Source organism: Schistocerca gregaria, chromosome 4 (genome assembly GCF_023897955.1).
Source record: "Schistocerca gregaria isolate iqSchGreg1 chromosome 4, iqSchGreg1.2, whole genome shotgun sequence".
Taxonomy (NCBI): domain Eukaryota; kingdom Metazoa; phylum Arthropoda; class Insecta; order Orthoptera; family Acrididae; genus Schistocerca; species Schistocerca gregaria.
Genome location: NC_064923.1, coordinates 339,163,979 through 339,187,042, shown reverse-complemented (window position 1 = coordinate 339,187,042; position 23,064 = coordinate 339,163,979). Strand labels below are relative to the sequence as shown.

At 39.2% G+C, this 23,064-nt stretch overlaps 1 protein-coding gene across 3 annotated transcripts in view; it reads left to right on the top strand.

The window, feature by feature from the left end:
- Positions 1-23,064, top strand: part of LOC126268081 (glutamyl-tRNA(Gln) amidotransferase subunit A, mitochondrial) — a 143,182-nt gene that overhangs the window by 99,302 nt on the left and 20,816 nt on the right. For all 3 annotated transcript variants that reach the window (XR_007549080.1, XR_007549081.1, XM_049973564.1), the window contains exons 7-8: positions 172-389; positions 11,027-11,232. Coding sequence is in view for 1 of the 3 variants with exons in the window: in XM_049973564.1 (XP_049829521.1) it covers positions 172-389; positions 11,027-11,232 (424 nt within the window). In the remaining 2 variants the exon portion in view is untranslated. The remainder of the gene's footprint in view (positions 1-171; positions 390-11,026; positions 11,233-23,064) is intronic.

Below are 23,064 nucleotides of genomic sequence, written 5' to 3'. Positions count from 1 at the left end.
TTTCATCAGTTTAACTGAAGGAACATGCCAGTTTCCACCTTGCTGATTTTAGGGCTTCTACTGTTTGATGTACATATTGGCCACAAGTGATGTAACTTGTGTTGTAAAACACTTTTTATTTACATCTTGTGTACAAATGGATAAAGAACCATTTGTTATTTTATTTCACAGGTATCCTTACCACATACACAGCTGTCAATAGCATGTTATTCGGTTCTGAATCACACTGAAGTTGCTAGCAACATGGCTCGCTACGATGGCATTGAATATGGATACCGGGCAAATGAAAGCAATTCAGCTGAAGCACTCTTTGCTGCTTCTCGCAGATCTGGCTTTGGTGAGGTTGTTCGCAGCCGAATTCTCTCTGGGAACTATTTCCTCCTGAGAAGGTGAGATCTGTATTGTATGACTATTATCAGTATGCAACTTTATATTATACTTCAATGTAAAAGTTATATATAATCTAGAAAATGCAGAAATTTATAGGAAAGGTAAAACTTAATCATGAGACATGGTTCATACAGTAATATAAAAAACATGTAATTAGAAAAGTTCTGAAAAATGTTCAGCCACATATTGGCTCACAAGTTGACTTGTAAATAATCTTGCTAGCTGATAAATCAGGTTTATTGATGGAAATTATTTAAAGATCCAGTTTGAAGATTTTTGTTGGCAGCATGCAAGTAGTAGTGCCCATAGTAGTTAGGAGAGTTTCTTATATTGTGCAGATTACTGCTACACTTCGATAATGTTGTCATGTAAATATTAAGCTAGCAGTAGGAGACAAACATCAGTTATTAACAGAACCAAAGATATATCCTCAGAAGGTTCTCCTTTATGACATTATGCATATATTATGATGAATTAATGAACATTAGCCCATTAATCGCTGGTGGGCTAAGTTTATTTTAAACCCCCTCTTGTGGAATATCAGCTAACATTCCTAACTGATAATATTCATTGAGCTGGGTGATTGGTTCATTCTCAATTACTGCCTCTGTTATACTATACACACATTTTCAAACACTAAATGATGGAATGACAGCATGTTGCATTGAATAATGTTGTCAATTAATTTCAGTCTTTAATTCAGAAGCAGCAGTGAAAATAGATGCAGGTCATGGGCATGAGCAGTAGAAGCTGTTGTTAGACAGAGAGCAAGACAAGGATGATGTGGATGGTGAGATTAAAGAAGTAATCAAACTCTGTGTTTTTGATACAATTTAGAGGGAAATTGGCAGTAAAAAAATGAAATTTCATTATCAGAATTGACAAAGAGACCAGAAAACAGTAGTGAGTAAAGTTATATATATCTTTATTTGTGCAGTGTAAACAAAAACTGTAAAATGGTTATTGTAGGTGGTAAAAATAGTTTGTTTTGGGCGGACATGCAACTGTTGTTCAGTGACAACAAATTACTTCCTCTGTGAGCTGTTGTATTGCCCTAAGATTTCATGTGGAAAAGCCTCTCAAACAACTCCTTAATTGTCAACCTGTTTGAGTTCTTGAGTCCAAAAAACAAGTAACTACAATTCTAGGTTCAGCAGACACCACTTTGAACTTGATAATTTCCCTATACTGGTAGCAGCAATACAGGAGGTGTTCCTGTGCCCGCACCACTATTTATTTCCTTTGAAAAATACCATTGTAATTCAGCAAATATTAAATTACCAATAATATCTGTGGAACGCAACAAATGAATGAGTGGGCCTCATAGTACTCTTATACGACAACCAGAAAGACTGTAATGATGTTTGTAAAAACAAGGTTGCGAACTAGGTTGTGAATCGGGAGTACAAGAATGTCTTTCTCTTCTAATACATTAATCTTCAGATGAATGCTATTTTCATTGAAGTCTCAGAAATGTTCTGCAAGAGGACAGGGTGCTCTGAGGAAATTGTAGTGATAGTCTTTTTGGCATATGTATGAATAGTGCTGTGCTCACAGTAAAGATCCAAACCAAATGCTCTGTCTTTGGATGCTTTCTCAACTTCCTATTCTTCCTTCAACCTCAGCACAACAGCACTTGAAAATCTACATCTTCCTGTTGTTGTGGGTGTTTTTTAAGAAAAAGAAGGCAAATGTAGTTCACTGCCATATTTCAATAACTTGAAGTCAAAAAGTACTTAAGTGTCTTAGCAGTTGATCTCTGGTTACTGACCATTTATACCTCCTACCATTTAATGAGCTGACTCTCTTATGTAGCTGCTCAGTATGGAAGTATGAGGTTCATTCAAATGAATCCTTGTCAGTGCATCAACCTTTGCCTTAGACATAAGTTGGCACCATGTCACTGCGGGTATGGTAGCGCCATGTATTGGTAGAGAGACTGGCGCATGTGCACTGTTTGATGTTGCATAGCACCAGAGTGGTTTCACACCGAAGAGAATTTGGTGTCAAAAATTATTGTCCACTCTTGGACACGCAGGCATGTAAGCAGGAACAGCAAGGAGTGATTTGATTTTTAGCAGTGGAGGGAGTTGGAGGCTGTGAAATGTATCAACGGATGAAGGCTGTGTATGGTGAGTACAGTCTGAATCGTTCAAGAGTTGTGGAATGGTGCAAACAATTCCTTTAGAGGTGCGAGTCACTGGAAGACAAGCCTCGTCTTGGACAGGCTCACCCTCTCATCACACCGGAAATGCTGAAGTCTTGGACAACTGCAGAATCACTGTGGATATGATCCATCAGTTACTGGGTATTAACAAGAGCACCACCAACATCATAATGCATCAACATTTGAACTTTTGAAAAATATGTGCGCAGTGGGTTCCCCACCAACTGATCACTGATCAGTGCAATACTTGAATGGCGCTGTCTTTGAGTCATTAGTGATGTTATCATGAGGAGGAATACACCTTTCTGTTGCGCATTGTGACAGGCGACAAAACATGGTGTCACCATTCTGAACCGGAAATCAAGGATCAGAGCAAGCAGTGGAAACATGCGACTTCACCATCTCCAAAGAAATCGAAGGCTTTGCACACCACAAAGGTCATGATGCCCTCCTTTTTTTACCACAAAGGCCCACTGCTTGTCAAGTTCCTGGAGTAGGGAACCACCATCAATGCCCTGTGTTTTTCAAGCCACTTTACAGAACCTTAGATGAGCCATCAAGTCGAAACACTGAGGCATGTTGTCCAATGGCGTTGTCCTCTTGCATAATAATGTCCTCCCGCACATGGCCAGTGTGGTGAAGATGACGTTGCAGCAGTTTCAGTGGGAAACGCTGGAACATCCACCTTGTGACGTTAATGTGTTTGGACCTCTAAAACAAGCTATTCATGGACATCGATTCAGTGGATGGCAAAGTGTGTGACTGGGTCCAGGCCTGGATCCAACAGCAACCTACTAGCTTCTTTAAATTGGGTGAAAACACGACGACAACTGTAAGCATCAGAAGGCTTCTGGAGAGGATGTTATGTCAGAGCTCAAGGGTTTTGTTGGCATAAAATGTTTAGTGAAGGCAGAACGAATGTTGAAGATGAAGACCGCAGTAGACGACCATCAACCTCATGGACAGATGTCTACATGGCCAGGGTGCATGACTTCGTACAGTCTGATCGAAGATTATGCATGAAAATGATGGCAGAAGAACTGAATTTTGTAAAAGAGTTCTTCGTCTCTTTGTCAACATTGCTGTTAATCGGATTCTGCATCACGATAATGCACCATCCCATACTGCTCTGTTAGTACAGCAATTTTTAACCTCAAAACAAATTTCAGTACTACCTCAGCCACCTTATTCACCATATATCGCTCTGTGTGACTTTTTTCTATTTCCAAGAGTCAAAACGGCAGTCAAGGGGCACCATTTTCAAACAACACAAGATGTCCATAAAGCTGTGACGAGGGTCTTGGAGAATATTACAGAAGATGAGTTTCAGAAATGTTACCATCAATGGCAGAAGTGCTGCAAAAAGTATGTGCAATCAGAAGGGAACTACTTTGAAGGGGAGAACACTAAACTTGACTAAAACTGTAAGAAACAACTTTTTTTCACATCAGTCTCATTACTTTATTGTCGCACTTCGGATTCAGTCATACTGTGTTACAGAGACTGTGGACTAATAGGTACTTACTACGCGGCCACAGTTACAGTATGCGTGGTCTGCTCCTAGAGGGTGGAACTGTTCCTCATACTCTCTCCTGCTGTATTAATTGGTAATGTTGTGTGTGATTCACTTCTCTTGCTGACCTACCTTGTTGTGGATGAGATACAGTGTTGTACATAATGGATTTATATTCGAATTGAGAGCTTGCCAACATGGTGTTTATGTACCAAAAGGTAAATGACAACAGGCAGTGGGCAGCAAGGTTGTAACAGGGTACCTATCCCCACTGACAACAACCACAGCATTCAATCTTCACAACAGTGTTTCACTGTTTGTCGGACACAGGGTCAGTTCAGGAAGCAGGAAATTATGAAGGACGCACGCACCCATAATGTTCGGACACCTGACTTGGAGGAAAATGTGATGAACACTATGGAAGACAACCACCATGTCAGTACCATGCAGTTGAACTGTCACTACAGCGTAAGCCAGATGACCATGTGGAAAATTCTCCGTGACAACTGTTACTATCCTTATCACTTACTGTGTGTACAGGCCTTACTAGCAACAGACTTTCCACATCGGGAGCAGTTCTGTCACTGGTTTCTACACCAGGCAACTCCGATTCCAGGATTTGTCATCAATCCTATTCACAGATGAGGCCGCCTTTACATGGAATGGTATCTTCAACTTTCATAAGTCATCTGTGGATAGTATGCAGAACCTCCATGGTAATGGTGACATCATATCATCAGCATCGGTGAAGCTTGAAGGTGTAGGCCAGGATAATTGGCGACTGTATTTCCATTCACGTCACCTAACAGGCTGGAACTATCAGCATTTCTTGCAGGTGACTTTGTATCCCCTGCTGGAAGAAGTGCCATGATGGCTGATACATGATGGTGCTCCAGTCTACTTCGCTATTAACGTCCGGATGCTTCTCAGTCATGTTTTTCCTGGTTGATGGATCGGACGAGGGGGTCCAGTTGCATGACCATCTCATCCACCAGATCTCAACCTGCACAGTTTGTGGTTATGGGGCCATCTCAAAAGTATCATCTATCCAGAGCCCATTCCAGATGTGGAGACACTGGAGCAGCATATTCTTTCTGCCTTTGACACTGTTTGGATGCAGCCAGGCTGATGTGAACATGAGAGAGAGAGAACATGCTAGGCCGCTTACACACATGCGTTGAGGTAAATGGAAACCATTTCAACACATATGTAACTGTGGCTGCATGGTACAATGGGTATCAGAGTGCAGCATCTGTAACGACGTATGATTGAATACATGGTCTCTAGCATGGAAACCATGCATTTCCAGTAACAAGTTCTTTAGACATGAAATCATTGAAGCTTTGTTTAAATAACTGTTGTAACATTTGCTCCATGATCGGAGTTTTCAGTGTGCGCAATGCACCCTGTCCAATCACGTTTTGCTTTAGGTGTAAGTGTGGCAGGCAAAGAATGATTTAATAAGTCTGCAGTGCCGTGTGTTACATTTTCTCCAAACGAAAAAATACTCCCTGGAGGAAACAATGACTCGGTCTCATCTGCTGTCATCATTGTATAATTTTGAATGATAATGTTCCTATCATCTGTGTCCATGTTAATTGAAAAATGTAATTAGTTGTCACTGCGAACAACATTTTCAGTTTAAATTTCATTTGTTGCCACTTCCATTTCAGCAACATCTTGTGCTTGGCTATCCTGCAATGGACTGGCAACAGTGTGCCTATTTTGTGTACTCATTTTTTGAAAGTTTTATAAAATAACAAAGTAAATGAATACCTTTGAAAATGAAATTTTAAATTTGTAATTGTGAGGACGCCACTACGAAACCTATTCAGTGGTGTCTCACTAATATGAATCAAAATACATTGTATGCATAACTCAATTCTACGCTCAAATTTCTCTCCCTAAAATTACTCATCTTGTGTTTTACCAGAATGTTTCAATTTGGGAATAGGATTAGGAAAGTATTGTGATCACTATTGGCAGAGCGTCCGCAGCTCAGGGTCTAGTGGCTAGTGTTGTTGCCTCTGGATCATGAAGTCCTGGGTTCGATTCCCAGACAGGTTGGAGATTTTCCCTGCCCAGAGACTGGATGTTTGTGTTGTCTTCATCATCATCGTCATCATCATCATCATGATTATTTGTGACAGTGGCTAAATTAGCTGTGAATAAAATTAGACTGCGCAAAAGTTGGGACTTTGTACGGGCACTGATGACAGCGCAGTTGAGCGCCTCACAAACCAACCATCATCATCGCTATTGGCAGAGACGCTACTAAGCACAGATATGCACACAGTAGATCATGAATTTTTCTACCTTTTTGTTGACTTATTCACTTCTTCCACAAATAGTTCTCCAATTGATCATATTTCAGCTTTTGCACATCATGTACTTTCCATCCTTGTTGCGATAACATAGTATCCCATTCATTTTTGTGCAATTGGCTATCTTTCTCTGCCACAGGAAACATTTTTTGGGACATTTCTGCGGCACGCGCGAACTTTTTTGCGGCACGCGCGAACTTTTTTGCGCTACTCGCTATCTCTGTTTTTGAGCAGCGTGTGTTCTTTTTCCCCTGATTTGGACATACTTGCTTGGTCTGGTCAACTTTTTCCGTATTTTTCTTATTTGGTGGTCTTTCTTTGGTGTTTAACATTACCAACACAATTTCTTTCTTTCTCGCCCTTCCTTCCGTGTTTTATTCCTTCTTATGATTACTATTTTAACTTTAGTTATTTAATTTCCCTACCCACCAGTTACCCACTATGTACCCTAATCCTATACCACATTATTTACATTCATTCTGGAAACATGCATTTACCATAGCCAAACTGCAATCCCACATACTTTTCCTCCGTTCCTGCTTAACCTTTGGAATTACCCCTAAAGGACTTACCTTAAAAGTTCCCATCTCTGGGTGCAATTCCTCCCTCCACCAATCTCTCCTGGACTTCCAGAACCTTCAATCCTTAGCCCTTACCCAACTTGTCCTGAATCTCTACACTACTTCATGTAACCACCACTCCCAACAGCTCCTATCTCTCTTCAAAGTCCTCCACCTCTCAAACCCTTGCTTGGAGAACACACTTAGGAACATCATCCTAGAAGCCAGCCGCAAACTTGAGTCCCATGCCACACACCACCTGAAAAAACTATCCACATTGCTAGTGCAACACCTAAGAAGTGGGGTCCCTCTCCCTATCCCTCACAAACACCAACCACAACATAACCGTCAACAAACGCCCCTCATAGCCAACAAACCTAACCTAGCCACCCTACTCAGTCTCCCCATCCCAGCACATACCCCACACAAACCAAATCTCAACTATAACCACAGTCAAATGCCACATATCACCAACCCCAATTCAGTTCTAAACATCTCATCCAGATCCCTCTCTCCTCCAGAGACATCTGTTCTATCAAAAGGCTTAACCTTTAGCCCTACACCTAAATTCAACCACACTGCCCTGGTTAAAGATCTCCTCTCATTCACCCGGAACCTCAACTGGAAATATCACTTCGATACCCAAACACAGCTCCCAAATACTAGACCCAGTGTTGAACCTTGTCTAGAACAGTTCCGACCGCCTCCTCAAAGGGATCCTCCTCCCCTCCCCCAAAACCATCCCTTGCAGACATTTCAGGAATTCCTCACATCCAGTGTTGCCTCCCAGTCCTTCTTGAAGAAATCCCGACAATCCCCAACATCACCCCAGCTGAATCCCGTGTCATTAAGCAGCTGAAAACAGACCGCCCTATTGTAATCCTTCCGGCGGATAAAGGCTCCACAACTGTGGTACTTGACCGTGTGGAGTATGTGGCAGAAGGACTGCGTCAACTCTCCGACACCTCAACCTACAAAGCTCTTTCCCAGGATCCCATTCCCTCTATCCAGACTGAGCTGCAGAAAATCCTAAAAATCCAAGGTCCCTCACAAGGCCTCACAACGGCTTCCATAGACTTACTCACTCCATCTGAGCCACGTACCCCTACCTTCTACCTATTACCCAAAATCCACAAAGAGGACCATCCTGGCCGTCCCATTGTAGCAGGCTTCAAAGCCCCAACAGAACGTATCTCAGCTCTGGTAGACCAACACCTCCAACCTATCACCTGCAGACTCCCATCCTACATCAAGGACACAAACCACTTCCTAGAACGCCTCAAATCCATTCCCACTCCTCTCCCACCTGAAACCTTTCTTTTCACCATAGATGCTACATCCCTTTACACAAACATCCCACGCACCCATGGTCTCTCTGCCCTTGAGCACTACCTCTCCCAACGCCCACCCGAAGATCTCCCAAAAACCTCGTTCCTTATCACACTTACCAACTTCATCCTCACCCATAATTACTTCACTTTTGAAGGCCAGACCTGCAAACAAATCAGGGGAACTGCCATGGGAACCAGGATGGCTCCGTCCTATGGCAACCTCTTCATGGGCCGCATGGAGGAAGCTTTCCTGAAGACCCAACAGCTGCTTCCCCTGGCCTGGTATAGGTTTATAGATGACATCTTTGTGGTTTGGACTCATGGTGAAGAAACACTCCTTAATTTCCTCCATTACCTCAACTCCTTTTCGAATCTGAATTTCACCTGGTCCTTCTCCAAAACCCAAGCCACCTTCCTGGATGTTGACCTTCATCTTGTTGAAGCTCACATCCACACCTCTGTCCATATCAAACCCACAAACAAACAACAGTACCTTCACTTTGATAGCTGCCATCCATTCCACATCAAACGCTCCCTTCCCTACAGCCTAGGTATTCGTGGCAAACGTATCTGCTCCAGTGACAAATCCCTCAACAATTACACCAATAACCTGACCAGTGCTTTCCTCTCCCGCAACTATCATGCAGACCTTGTCCACAAACAGGTCTCCCGAGCAATACATTCCTCCCCGTCCAACAACAATATTCCTACCCTCAGACCACACAGAAGCATCCCCCTTGTCACTCAATATTAACCTGGCCTCGAATACATCAATAAATTACTCCGCCATGGATATGACTTTCTCAAGTCAACCCCTGAAATGAGATCATCCCTTGACAAAATTCTCCCCACACCACCCAGAGTTGCCTTTCGTCGTCCCCCTAACCTCCGTAACATCCTTGTTAAACCCTACAATATTCCCAGACTACCTTCTCTACCCAGCGGTTCCTACCCCTGTAACCGACCCCACTGCAAAACCTGCCCCATGCATCCCCCCACAACCACCTACTCCAGCCCCGCTACTGGTAAAACATACACAATTCAAGGCAGGGCCACGTGTGAAACTACACATGTCATTTATCAGCTGACATGCCTGCACTGCACAGCCTTTTACATTGGTATGACAACAACTAAACTGGCTGAGCGCATGAACGGACACAGACGAACTGTCCGCCTAGGAGATGTCCAATACCCAGTAGTGGAGCATGCCCTCCAGCTTAATTCTAGGGACCTAGGAACCTGCTACACCGTATGTGCCATTTGGCTTCTCCCACCCAACACCAGTCCCTCTGAACTGCGGAGATGGGAACTTGCACTCCAGCACATCCTTTCATCCCGCCATCCCCCTGGACTGAACCTACGTTAAACCACCTCACTCCCATTTACTTTTCAGTCTTCTCCTCTTTTCCTTTCCTCTTTAGCCATTCATGCATCTTTTCATCCTACATCTTTATACTATACACCTCTTTACTTCTGTATGCATCCTCTTTGGTTTGAAGCAGGCACAGTACTTACCGTAGAATATCTTTGGCTTCCCTCTGACAACCATGCCTCCATCCTTGCTACCCTCCCTGTTTTCCTTTCCTTGTTGCTTCATAACCTGGGTTGTGAGTAACTAAATCCACTTTCCCTTCTTCCCTTTCTTTCCCCTCTCTCCTCCCCGATGAAGGAACATTTATTCCGAAAGCTAGGAACTTAAATTTTCGGTTGTTTTTTGTGCTTCTATCGGCTGTACTGAGCTGAGGTAAGTACTGGCCAGCCCCTCTATCTCTTTGTTAGTAATTGTTTCATATCCCATTCATGAAACAGAGAAAGACACCAGTTAGCATAATAGAAAATTTACAAAGTTATATAATTTTTTTAAATTATTACAAATGTGTTAACAGTCTCCCGATGCCGTGTTCTAGTGTAGGTCGCCAGATATAGTGGTTGGGGAGAGAAATAATGTGAATTTTCCAGAACTGAAATAATTGTAATTTATCCGCACCAAAAATTGTCCATCCGGAAACATGCGCAGATATAGATGCATGTGTTTTAAGAATGTTGTGGCAGTTCTGGAACATTTATTCAGTGTTAATTCCATTTAGTTGTGGCATGCGGCTTGGTATTTACCTTTTCTCCCCAACAATTTACAACAATGCTGGTGTGGCTATGGTGGCTATTCTCTCTCCGTGTTGACATTGTCTCAAGAAAGATCCATTTAAAAAGGCAAGCCCTGACCGCATCGGGAGAAGGAAATTAGGACATAGCTCAGTAGTAGAATGGAAACTTTTAGTTAAGAAAATACTCAAAGAGTGCAACTATGTATGTTTTCATAGCACCAGCTCAAAAGACCAACAGGCACTGAGATTGGTGGAGGGGGGGGGGGGGGGGGGGACATAAAAAATGCATAGTTTTGTTTTTCAATTTTCTGTCAGCATAGACATAATCAAATCCTCCTATGATATCTTTGCCACACCAGGGACAGTGTGAATATTTGTGTACTTGTGTAGGCCATTTAAAAATCAACACAAAGATTGTATGAACAATTCATGATAAATGTATTTAATCTAATAAGATCCTCTTCTGTTCACTTCACTGGTTTTCAGAGTACAGTGGTAGACGTAGTTGAATGTAGACTTTGTCTGCAAGCATTTATGTGCAATGTGTATAAGTGCAGTATGCATGTATGCAGCTTTCCAAAAGTGACATTTCTTATACTGCTGACAGCTTTTAGTGCTGATAAGGATGTCGTTTTACAGGAATTACAACAAGTACTTCGTACAAGCATTGAAACTGCGAAGGCTGATAGCTCAGGATTTTGAACAGGTGTGGTCTTTGGGTGTTGATGTGCTGCTGACACCAGTAACTATGACAGATGCTCCGAGGTACTCAGAATTTGTCAAGCTGGACAATAGACAACAATGCAGTAGTCAAGACTATTGCACACAGCCTGCCAACCTTGCAGGTGAGAAATTTTTGTAGAATTAAGGAAGATATCTTTGTAGCAAGTTGCTGTGCTAATTTCAATTTAATTCAGATTACCACTATATACCTTGTAAATTTCAGCACAATTTCTTTTTCACAACATAACATCCATTATTAACATAAAATAAATTATTTACTTATGTAAAATGAAATTTTTATCTGAATAGCAACTACAAGGACCATTTCATTTTGCAGCTGTATATAAATTTATTATGGTACTTACAGAGCTGGTTCTGGTGTAATTATTCTGCAAACTACATCTAAAATTTTCCTTATTTTTAGTGTTGTGGACAACTTTCATTATTAACTCAGGTGAGATCCCAACTGAATATGATTCCTAACGAAACCCACCTCTTAAAGCCAGATGTAAGTTTTACAGCTGCAGATTTTTGTTTTATGCCAAATATATTCAATTTTAATAGTGAAAGAAGTTAATGCCCAGAACTCTGTTTCAGGTGTTAGGTACAATAAGTAAGGTAACAATTAAATAAGCAGAGCACTGTCAGGTGACTGATTTGGTAGGTACTCATGACAACACAATAGTTTTCACTTCTCAAATTTCTGATGACTGGTAACACTGACACCTAGCCAACAAAAGCAGTGCAGATGGGAAGTCTGTAATTGAAAATAACTTGAAAGAGTCATATTAATGAGAGTAACAGGACATAAGTTTGCATTAATGTATTTAGAGTGATCAAGAACAAGTCAGTACCCTTAGAAAATGTTTCCCCTTAATGTACGCAGAGAGGTTTAAACAGCTGTTCATCTGTTATGTCGTGAAACGATTTCTAAATGGCAGTGTACCAATTGAGATTATGACATCATAACAAGTATCTAAATGATTATACAGCAACTAAATTGTTGTAATTGATATTGTTGTTTTCAGTTGCAGAATTACAGGCCAATATACTTAATGTCAGTTTCCAACATAATTCTTTAGCATACTCTGAGTTCTAATATAATATATTTTCGTAGGAGAGAGAAGCTTCTGCCCCCATATCAAACATGAATTGAGAAGACATCGCTTGTGTGAAACTCAGCTTGCCTTTTATCCATGGTTCACAGGATATAGTGTGTAAAAAGGGCAACAAGCAGATTCCATAATCTTAGATTTTCAGAAAGTGTTTGACACATTGCAACACTACAGACTGTTAGCAAAGGTCCAAGGATACGGAATAGGTTCTCAGATAAGTGAGTGCCTCCAAGACTGTTGTCTCAGATATGGGTGTTATAACATTTCAGCTCCTTAACACCAAATTAAAACGTTGCATTAGGAGGTGTCTACTTCGTGCAAAAGGTCTTGAGTTCATATTGACGACAACAAGTAATTCTTCATTACAGACATTTATTTACAAACAGAACTGACAGACTTCACAGACTCAACAACTGACTCTCCGAGCTAACCGCACTGCATATCCGAACTGGCAACTGACAACTCCTAGGTGTATTAATATCTTTCCAAACAATGAGAGTCTTTGACAATGTTTTGTTTACAATACGATAGCAATTCACGACTTAAAACTAAATTAGACATTACAGAATTTTAGTACAGATTAAAGTAAGTAAAAGGATCAGTACATATAAATTCTTACAAGCATAATTTCCAAATAGATTTTATAACATTTTTCTACCAGCTTCTGGATAACCTTCACCAGATTTGTACCGACGTTTCCAGAAATATCTTGACATTTGATTCTGGATATTTCTTGAGTGATTTAGAACAACTATTTATATGTAAAATGATTTAAATCGTGTTTCAAAACGTAAATAAATCTTTTTAGCAATATTTCTTGATACAAATCGTCTTTCGAAATTAGGTTATGAATCAGTTTTCACAAGTTTTCGTATTTTTGCGATCATAATATAGAATTTCTCCATAGAAAGTTCCAGAAGTGTGCATTAAACGTTCATTTACAGACTTTCTCTTTAGCTGGTGAGTTTTTAAAAGTATCTTGTCCATATTATACGAAATAATTTAGCTCAAAACTGATAATTTATACAATTAATCAGAGCTACAGCAAACAGTGAGTCTTTCTTTTACAAAATGAAATATAATTACAAAATTGAATGAAAATAGGTTACTAACACTAATATATATTTACATTAATTCTATTTTTGTTCTTTCTGTGCAAAATGTCCTAATATTGACACAGTACAATATTTAAACATCACCAAAGTTTCCCTTTACATTTTGCATATCTGTATCGACATCCCCTAAAAGTCTACAGTATCGAATACTTCAATATGTCCCAATATGTGCTGTAATGTTACACAACCCCCCCCCCCCCCCCCCCCCTCCCCATCAGCACTTCCACGTGAAACACGGAAGGGTTGATGTCCTTACATTACAAAACAGAAAAGTTTTACACATATCTTTGGTGTCTTCTTTCTTGAAGACCGGTGATCTTCTTTCTTGAAGGTCGGTGATCTTCTTCCTTAAAGGTCGGTATACCTCAATGCCACATACTGTATTTCAGTCTCATCTTCACAGTCCGTATGGTTTCCATATACACTGCAGGCTATCACAGGCTGCAATAGCACAGTCTGCTATGAATATACAGCATACAGTGGTCAAACCCAGTTAAACATTAGCAAAAGCATTTAATAGTCGGTGAACCGGATTTTAAGGACACAGAAATTTGAATTCTCTAAAGTCTAATTACTCAAGAAAATTTACTCTAAATAATTTCTTAAAGCTAAGAGACGATAGACTGACAGATGGAGAAAATTGATTATACAGGATCACAGAATAAGTGTAAGACGCAATGCCAGAATACGAAAATGAAATATGACAATTGCATAGCTAGGCGACCTAGTGCTCGCCAAACACTTAGCACACAAAGAATGTATGCTCCCCTGAGGAATCAGATAAATACAACATAACAAAGTATACAAAAATATCCTGGTAAGATTACATATAAAAGTCTATAAACATCTGTTATCTAAAATACTTTTTTACATTTTTTTATACAATTTCAGTTCGGTCACGTTTCGTAGGCCAAACAGTCTGCCAGAATTTGGGTAGACTAGACGGTAAGTATTCGGATGAGGATTGTCCTGAATCTTGAAAGGTCCAATGTATATGTCAAAAAACTTTTTTTATTCACCACTGATGGCTTTAGACTTCTCTTGTGTTTTAACAAGGACCAAGTCTTCAATTTTAAATTGAGTAGGCTTCAATCTTTTGTCATGTCTACATTTCCTCTTATCACCTTGAGATTTCATGGTCTTTCTCACTATTTCCTCTCTCTCTTGAGTACTTAATGGTTTGCAGACTGGAAAATCAATGAAATCACTAATTGGATGTGGTGGTTTGCTATTATACTGTATTTCATAAGGCGAAAACCCTGTTGAGGAATGCTGTAGGCTGTTCACAACATCTTCGAATTTCTCAACATAGTCAATCCAACTAGCATGATCAGTATTGCAGTAGGTTCTAAAGAATCGCCCAATTTCCCTCATGTATCTCTCCGAAGGGTTTCCTGACGGATGATAAGCTGAAATAAGAATGTGACTTATATTTTCATCTTCAACAAAAGCTTTCCATACTCCAGAAGTAAATTGAGTCCCATTGTCTGATAAGATTTTCTGAGGTTTTCCAACCCTGCCAAAATAGTCTCTCCTGATTTTTGAAATAATGCACTTACTGTTTGCCTTGTGAAGAGGGTATAATTTAATGAATTTTGAAAAAACATCTACCATAACAAAAATGTAGCAATAGCCTCCTCTGGTCTTTGGTAATGGTCCATATAAGTCGACAGCGACTAACTCGTGTTGTTCTTTTGGTAAGATGTTTTGCATCAATCCTCGACAAGTTTGGTTGGATACTTTTACTCTTTGGCACCTGTCACAACCCGTCAAAATTTTTCTAACCCTCCTGGCTATGTTGTTAAAATACACATTTTCTTGGATTTTCTGGATGCACTTTTGAATCCCACAATGACCAAAACTTTCATGAATGTACTTGATGAGTACATTGATGTACTGTTCAGGCCAACATAATTTCCATACATCGCTTTCTACACTGTTTCTCTTGAATAGAATCCCCTTGTAGATTTTGTAATAATCTCCCACTTTTTCATGTCCCTTTTTCCCTAAATAACTTTTGACCAGTTTACAGTTCTCATCGTGGTTCTGATTCTGTCGGATGTCATTACAAATGTCTCTGATTTCTTGTTCATTGTCCACCCCTCTTAAATACATAATTTTGAATTCTTTTTCACATTCCCCACTGTCATCTTCAAAGCCGCCCCCCACAGGTAGTCTAGATAAAGCATCAGCAACTACATTATCGGGTCCTCTAAGATATTTTATTGAGTAATTAAATTGTTGTAACAAGAGTGCCCACCTGGTAATCCTTCCACGATGCAACCTACATTCTTGAATATAAATTAATGCCTTATGGTCTGTGTAGACAACTACCTGGTTTCCCAAGAAATAATTTCTTAATTTAGAAAATGCCCAGTAAATGGCCAAAAGCTCTTTCTCGGTAACAGTGCATTGCCTCTCATGTTTTTTTCAAGGTTCGACTAGCAAAAGCAATAGACCTGTGTTCTATTTTCCCATTTATATTTACTTCTTGGAAATGGTGAGCACCTAGGCCATAATCACTACTATCTGCCATAATGCAAAAAGGTAAACTTAAATCAGGACGGTACAAAATTTGACTGTTACATAACTGTGTTTTTATTTCTTCAAAAGCAGCTTCACATTCCTGATCCCAAACCCACATTGCATTTTTCTTCAGCAATCTGTTAAGACTTGGAGCATTTAGAGCTTGGGTACTAATGAACTTTCTGTAGTAACCGCACATCCCGAAAAATGACTTTAGTTGTTTCTTGGTTTTTGGAATTGGGAATTTTGCAATTGCCTCGAGTTTTTCAGGATCTGGCAAAATACCTTCCTCAGAAATACTGTGCCCCAGAAACTTCAATTTTTTCATACCAAACTTACATTTAGATAATTTAAGTGACATTCCCCCTTTCCTTAATCTATTGCAAACCTCCCTCAAAGTATTAACATGTTCTTCCCAAGTTTCTCCAGTGATCAAAATGTCATCTACATACACAGTTAATTTTGATAAAAGATCTTTTCCCAAAACAAAGTCAAGTGCTCTAATGAATTCGGCTACTGAGACATTCAGCCCAAGTAGTACCACACAATACTGGTAACATCTTCCCCCATACAAAAAGGCAGTATACTTTCTGGAATCATTTTCTAATTCTACTTGGTGAAATCCTGATGTGAGATCTAAACTGGTCATGTATTTCATTCTTTCAGATTTATGAAGAAATTCGTCTATATTCTTGGGATGATCGGTCTCTCTTTCCAGATACTTATTTAGGTGTCTTGAATCTAGTGCAAGCCTGACACTGCCATCACGTTTTGCAACCACTACCAAAGGATTATTGTATTGGCTCTTACTTCTCTCAATGATGCCCCACTCTTCTATCTTTTGAAGTTCCTTTTCTACATCTTTTCTCTTTGCAATGGGTACACTATAAGGTTTTATAAAGAATGGCTCATGTGGTTTTAATCTGAGTTTACATTGATAATTCTTTACTCTGCCAGGTCTATCATCAAAAACATCACAGTAATTCCACAATAATCTTTCTAACTCTACCTTCTGTTCTTGGTTCAAATTATCTGATTCCCGTAATTTTTCTTGAACTATATCCCCATATTCTCCATCATCATAATCCTCCTCAGTAATTTCCTCTACACAATAACCACTGTCTTTAGAAAATGTAACGTCCCTAATTTCAATTCCCTTATCAGCACAGTTTTGAACCGACATGTCAGTACTGGAACATACTCTCGTCTTAGGATCAATAAAGGTAAACAAACTCTTTTTCCCAATCAAATGCTGCATTAGCTTTTAATATCCAGTCCATACCCAACAGTACATTCTCATTTAGGTCACTTATTACAAGACATCCTTGAGTAAACTGTACATCATTTATACTGAAGGACAACAACACCTGTCTATTAACAATTTTGCTCAGTTTGCCGGTAATGCCTCTAAATTTTATTCCAACAACTGGTAATTCAACAAAGTCAGGATCATGCTTAATTATATCTCTTAATTATATCTAATTGGACTCCCTGTGTCAAACAAACAATACCCTTCCCAACCTGCAGCTTTAATTTTTATGTATGGACTACCAATAGTGGTGTTTTCCCTTTCTTCCTGTTCTTCATACAAAAGATCTTCTGCTATCTCATCATACATCTGTTCCATATTTATAGGCAATACTTTCTTCAAACTTCTAGGTCTACTGGAATTTACTGGAATGTCTGGATTACTATTTACCTCACACACATCCTGACTAGTACCCCGTTTGATGATTTCATTAGGCTTAAAAGCAGAAACTGGTTCACAAATTTCCCTTAATTTGATCTTAACATCATTGTCATCACTATAATCTTTAAATTTGTCCCAAACAGATTTCAAAATAATCTCAGATGCATCAGCACAATCAACCCCCCTGTCTCCTGATGTATTACTAAGCTGAACTGGCCCAATCTGATTCTCATGTGGAATGTAGTTAGAGTTCCTGGCACAACTATTCTCAACACTATTGCTTATAACATCCTCCTTAACTTCAACATAAACTATTCCTTCCAATTCACCATCAAAATCTTCTAGTACATAATCACCATTAGCCTTAACATCAACATTATCATTATCATTGCCTGAGCTTACACTACAAACACTACTAGTATCACCAACATTACTCACAACACCATCTTCACCAACCACATCCACATGAATATCAGACTTTCCAGAAACTTCAGTACGAACATCATTATGACAACTTACATCTAAAACATCACCACACATAAGTTTGTACAATCCAAAATTATCAAAGTTATCCTTACCTTTCATTTCAGCATTAGGTGCTTCTTCTTGATTATATAAATTTGCAATTATATCATCTTCTAAGCCTACTTCATCAAAGGTAGCCTGGTTCCTATTACAGTTGTTTCTAGTATTTTCTCTGATGACATTCCAAAATTTCCTGTCAAATTTAATTTTTTCATTACCTCTATCTACAGATCGATCATAAGCATACTGTCTATACTGGTTAGGTCTCTGATTATAGTGCTGTCTGTTCCAGGTGAAATTAGCCTGATTTTGAAAATTCCTTGCCCCAAACTGACAGACTCCCAGTGGAGCATTTAGTCGTTTAAAGGCCTATGTCTGTCGTTTCCCTGCCTCGGGTTACCTTCTCTCATGTCATTACCCCAGGACCTCTTTCGATTTTCCCATTCTCTGTTTGAATTAAAGTGCTGATCATTCCTACCAAAATTTCTTCTGTCATTGCTATTATAATTATCCCTGTTGTTGTTAAAGTTTCTTCGTTCACTATTATTGTTATTATTTCCACGGTTCGGTTCCCACCCTCTGTGTGATGAACCTACAAAGTCGTTAAATCTGTTGTTTTGTTCAAAGGCTCTATCAAGTTTGTCCACATATTTCAAGAATTGTTCTATGGACTCATCTGGACCATATACTAAACCCCATTGTACTCTTTTCGTTAGTCTCCGTTTTAGTGCATCGATTTGAGTTAGCTCATCAAATAGCTTATCCACATGCACTAATTTTTGCAACTGTTTCTCACAATAGGCTTTCATTGACCCATCAGATTCTCTGTAACTAGGACCATTCAAGAATTCACTTTTGATTCGAGCTTGCTCAGTTTTGGACCAAAATTTGGTTAGAAAACATTTTTCGAAATCTTCAAAGGACATTTCCGCGGAACATTTCTGATTGGCCCACGAAAGCGCCTCACCATCAAGTACTTTCTTTACAAATTTTATCTTAACACTATCTGTCATTATGGACGTGAACTGCTCCTTGCAGAATTGCATGAAGTCTTTTGGGTGTATATTCTTGTCACCGGGATAAGTTTTAATGGGAAAATTTCCGGGAAAATTTCCCCATACCCCATTACAACTATTACTAAAACCTTTTTGCAACATAGTTTCTTGTATTTCTACAAATTTTCTGTCTACAGTTTTTTCGACATTACCTACTCTACTACAAATTTCTGTGACCTTTTTGTCAGAATCAGATTTGAAAGATTCAATTTCGCTTTCAAAAAATCGTTTTGTCTGGTCAAATTCCTTTCTCAATTGAGAATTTTCCTCATTTACAAAATCAACAACTTTTTAAGTTTTGACTGGTTATTTGAAATTTCGTTACTTAAATCAGTTTCAAGGACAGAAATTTTGCTCTCAACCGTGTCCACACGACAACTAAGTTCTTTTTGGTTTGACTCAAAAGTAATTCGCCATTCTTCGAGAACCTGATTAGTGTGAGCAATCTGTTCTGTATTTGAATTTATTTCTGATTTTAAATCACACACAGCCTTCGAAATCGACCTGTCCATCTGTTGTTGTCTGTTCAATTTGTTGACGTAATTCGGCACGAGAATCGTCCCTCTTCGAGTTTGTGTTATCCAACTTCGAGTTTAACTCTGAAAACATTTGTTTTAACATTTCCAACATTCCTACACTGTCAGAAGCACTTTCCCTAATAGGTGTACTCGCTACATCGCTGTCAATACTGAAATCTGCGTCTTTTTCCACTATTTTAGGAAGCAGGTACTTATCTTAGTGTCCGTCGGCGGTCGTTGGTGTCCGTGTTTTGCGAAATTTCTTCAATTCCAGGATGATTTCGCTCGGTTGATTCACTCCTCTTCTTGTGACCCCAGAATCGACGTATTTACTTCTGAAGAATGACTGGTCCGTTGTATATCCTCTTCTTGTGGTCCCAAAACAGACGTATTTTCTTCTTGTGATCCCAGAATAGTCGTATTTTATTTTGAAGAATCACTGGGTGGTCGTCACATCCTCTGCTTCCTCCACCAAATTATAACATTTCAGCTCCTCAACACCAAATTAAAACGTTGCATTAGGAGGTGTCTGCTTCGTGCAAAAGGTCTTGAGTTCATATTGACGACAACAAGTAATTCTTCATTACAGACATTTATTTACAAACAGAACTGACAGACTTCACAGACTCAACAACTGACTCTCCGAGCTAACCGCACTGCATATCCGAACTGGCAACTGACAACTCCTAGGTGTATTAATATCTTTCCAAACAATGAGAGTCTTTGACAATGTTTTGTTTACAATACGATAGCAATTCACGACTTAAAACTAAATTAGACATTACAGAATTTTAGTACAGATTAAAGTAAGTAAAAGGATCAGTACATATAAATTCTTACAAGCATAATTTCCAAATAGATTTTATAACATTTTTCTACCAGCTTCTGGATAACCTTCACCAGATTTGTACCGATGTTTCCAGAAATCTCTTGACATTTGATTCTGGATATTTCTTGAGTGATTTAGAACAACTATTTATATGTAAAATGATTTAAATCGTGTTTCAAAACGTAAATAAATCTTTTTAGCAATATTTCTTGATACGAATCGTCTTTCAAAATTAGGTTATGAATCAGTTTTCACAAGTTTTCGTATTTTTGCGATCGTAATATAGAATTTCTCCATAGAAAGTTCCAGAAGTGTGCATTAAACGTTCATTTACAGACTTTCTCTTTAGCTGGTGAGTTTTTAAAAGTATCTTGTCCATATTATACGAAATAATTTAGCTCAAAACTGATAATTTATACAATTAATCAGAGCTACAGCAAACAGTGAGTCTTTCTTTTACAAAATGAAATATAATTACAAAATTGAATGAAAATAGGTTACTAACACTAATATATATTTACATTAATTCTATTTTTGTTCTTTCTGTGCAAAATGCCCTAATATTGACACAGTACAATATTTAAACATCACCAAAGTTTCCCTTTACATTTTGCATATCTGTATCGACATCCCCTAAAAGTCTATAGTATCGAATACTTCAATATGTCCCAATATGTCCTGTAATGTTACAGTGTTCAGCAGAGACAAAAAAGTTATCAGGAGTGGTCCAAGGAAGTGTCATAAGACCACTCTTGCTCTCTATATATGTAAGTAACCTGATTAAAAGGGTTAGCAGCAATCTGTGGCTATTTGTTGATGATTCTGTAATTTATAGGAAAATGTTGTGTACTGTAGGAAGATATAGGATGCCTTGGGTGGAATTTCTGTTTGAAATGATGAACGACAGCGTGCTCTAATTGTGGAAAAATGCAAGTTAATGCAGATAAGTATGAAATATAATCTTGTAATGTTCAAATATCGTATTATTGGTGTGGCACCTGACACAGTGTCGTTGATTAAAATAGCTAGACTCATTGTTGCATAGTAATACAAAGTAGAGTGAGCATATTAGATCGGTAGCAGAGAAGGCTAATGATAGACTTCAGTAGCTCATCTGTAAAGGAGACCACATACAGAACACTTGTGTGACCCATTCCTGTGTTTTGCACAAGTGTTTGGGATTCCCACCAAGTCTGAGTAATGGAAATGATCGAAGCACTTGAAGCATACTGCTAGGTTTGTTACTGGTGGGCTCAATCGGTATAAGAGTATTATGGGAATGGTCCTGAACTGAAATATAATCCCTGAAGGGAAAATCATGTCCTATTCATGAAACTGTTGAGAAAGTTTAGAGAACCAGCATTGGAGACAGACTGTAGAATGATCCTACTAACACTAACATAAATCTCCTGTACGGACCAAGAAGACAAGATAAATTATGGCGTGTACTGAGGCAAATAGATACTCATTTTCCTCCACTTCATTTGCGTTTGGAAAAGGAAAACGAATCACTAGCAGTAATACAAGGTGGCTTGCAGTGTGTGTGTGTGTGTGTGTGTGTGTGTGTGTGTGTGTGTGTGTGTGTGTGTGTGTGTGTGTGTGTAGATAACATACACAAGTCACCAGACTACACTGAATGTCCCAAAGAATTATGAATCACAAACACTTACATCATGATCAGTTTTGATAAAGTCCCTTTAAAGAATTCATTAGAAATTATTGTGGAATGTTTGATTCTGCCATGATGGACTTGTTAAGACACATTGTGTTGTTGTTGTTCTCGCTCTTGTTTTTGTGCTCTTCAGTCCAGAGACTGGTTTAATGCAGCTCTCCATGCTACTCTATTCTGTGCAAGCTTCTTCATCTCCAAATAACTACTGCAACCTTCATCCTTCTGAATCTGCTTAGTGTATTGATATGCTGATATCTCTCTATGATTTTTACCCTCCGCACTTCCCTCCAGTACTAAATTGATAGGCCCAGGAGAGGTGTAAAGCTTTGTGTCATGCAGTCATCAGAGGTACACGAGTGGGCCTTCAGCTCCAAAAGCACGTATCAAGAATGTTTCGTTGAATGATTCATAGGCTGACACTTTCTATGGCCCATCTGCAGCAATTTGCAGAAGGGTTACACTTCTGTCATGTTGAATGATTCTCTTCAGTCTCGTTGGTCCCATTCTTGCAGGATCTTGTCCAACCCCAGTGATACCGAAGATTACATATTTTACCAGGTTTCTGATGTTCACGGTACACTCGTGGAATGGTCATGGAGGAAAGTTCCCAATTCATCACTACCTCGGAGATACTGTGTCCCATAGCTCACGCCCAACTGTAACACCATGTTCAAACTCACTTCAGTCTTGATAACCTGTCACTTTAGCAGCAGTAACTGATCTAACAACTGTGCCAGACTCTCTTTGTCTTATATAGGCATTGCCAACCATGGCGCCGTATCCTGCCTGTTTACTTATATCTCTATTTGAATATGTGTGCCTTTACCAGTTTCTTTGGAGATTCAGTGTGTATTTTCTCATAATAGATGTTAGAAATGTCTCTCGCACTGCAACACATGCCTTGACACA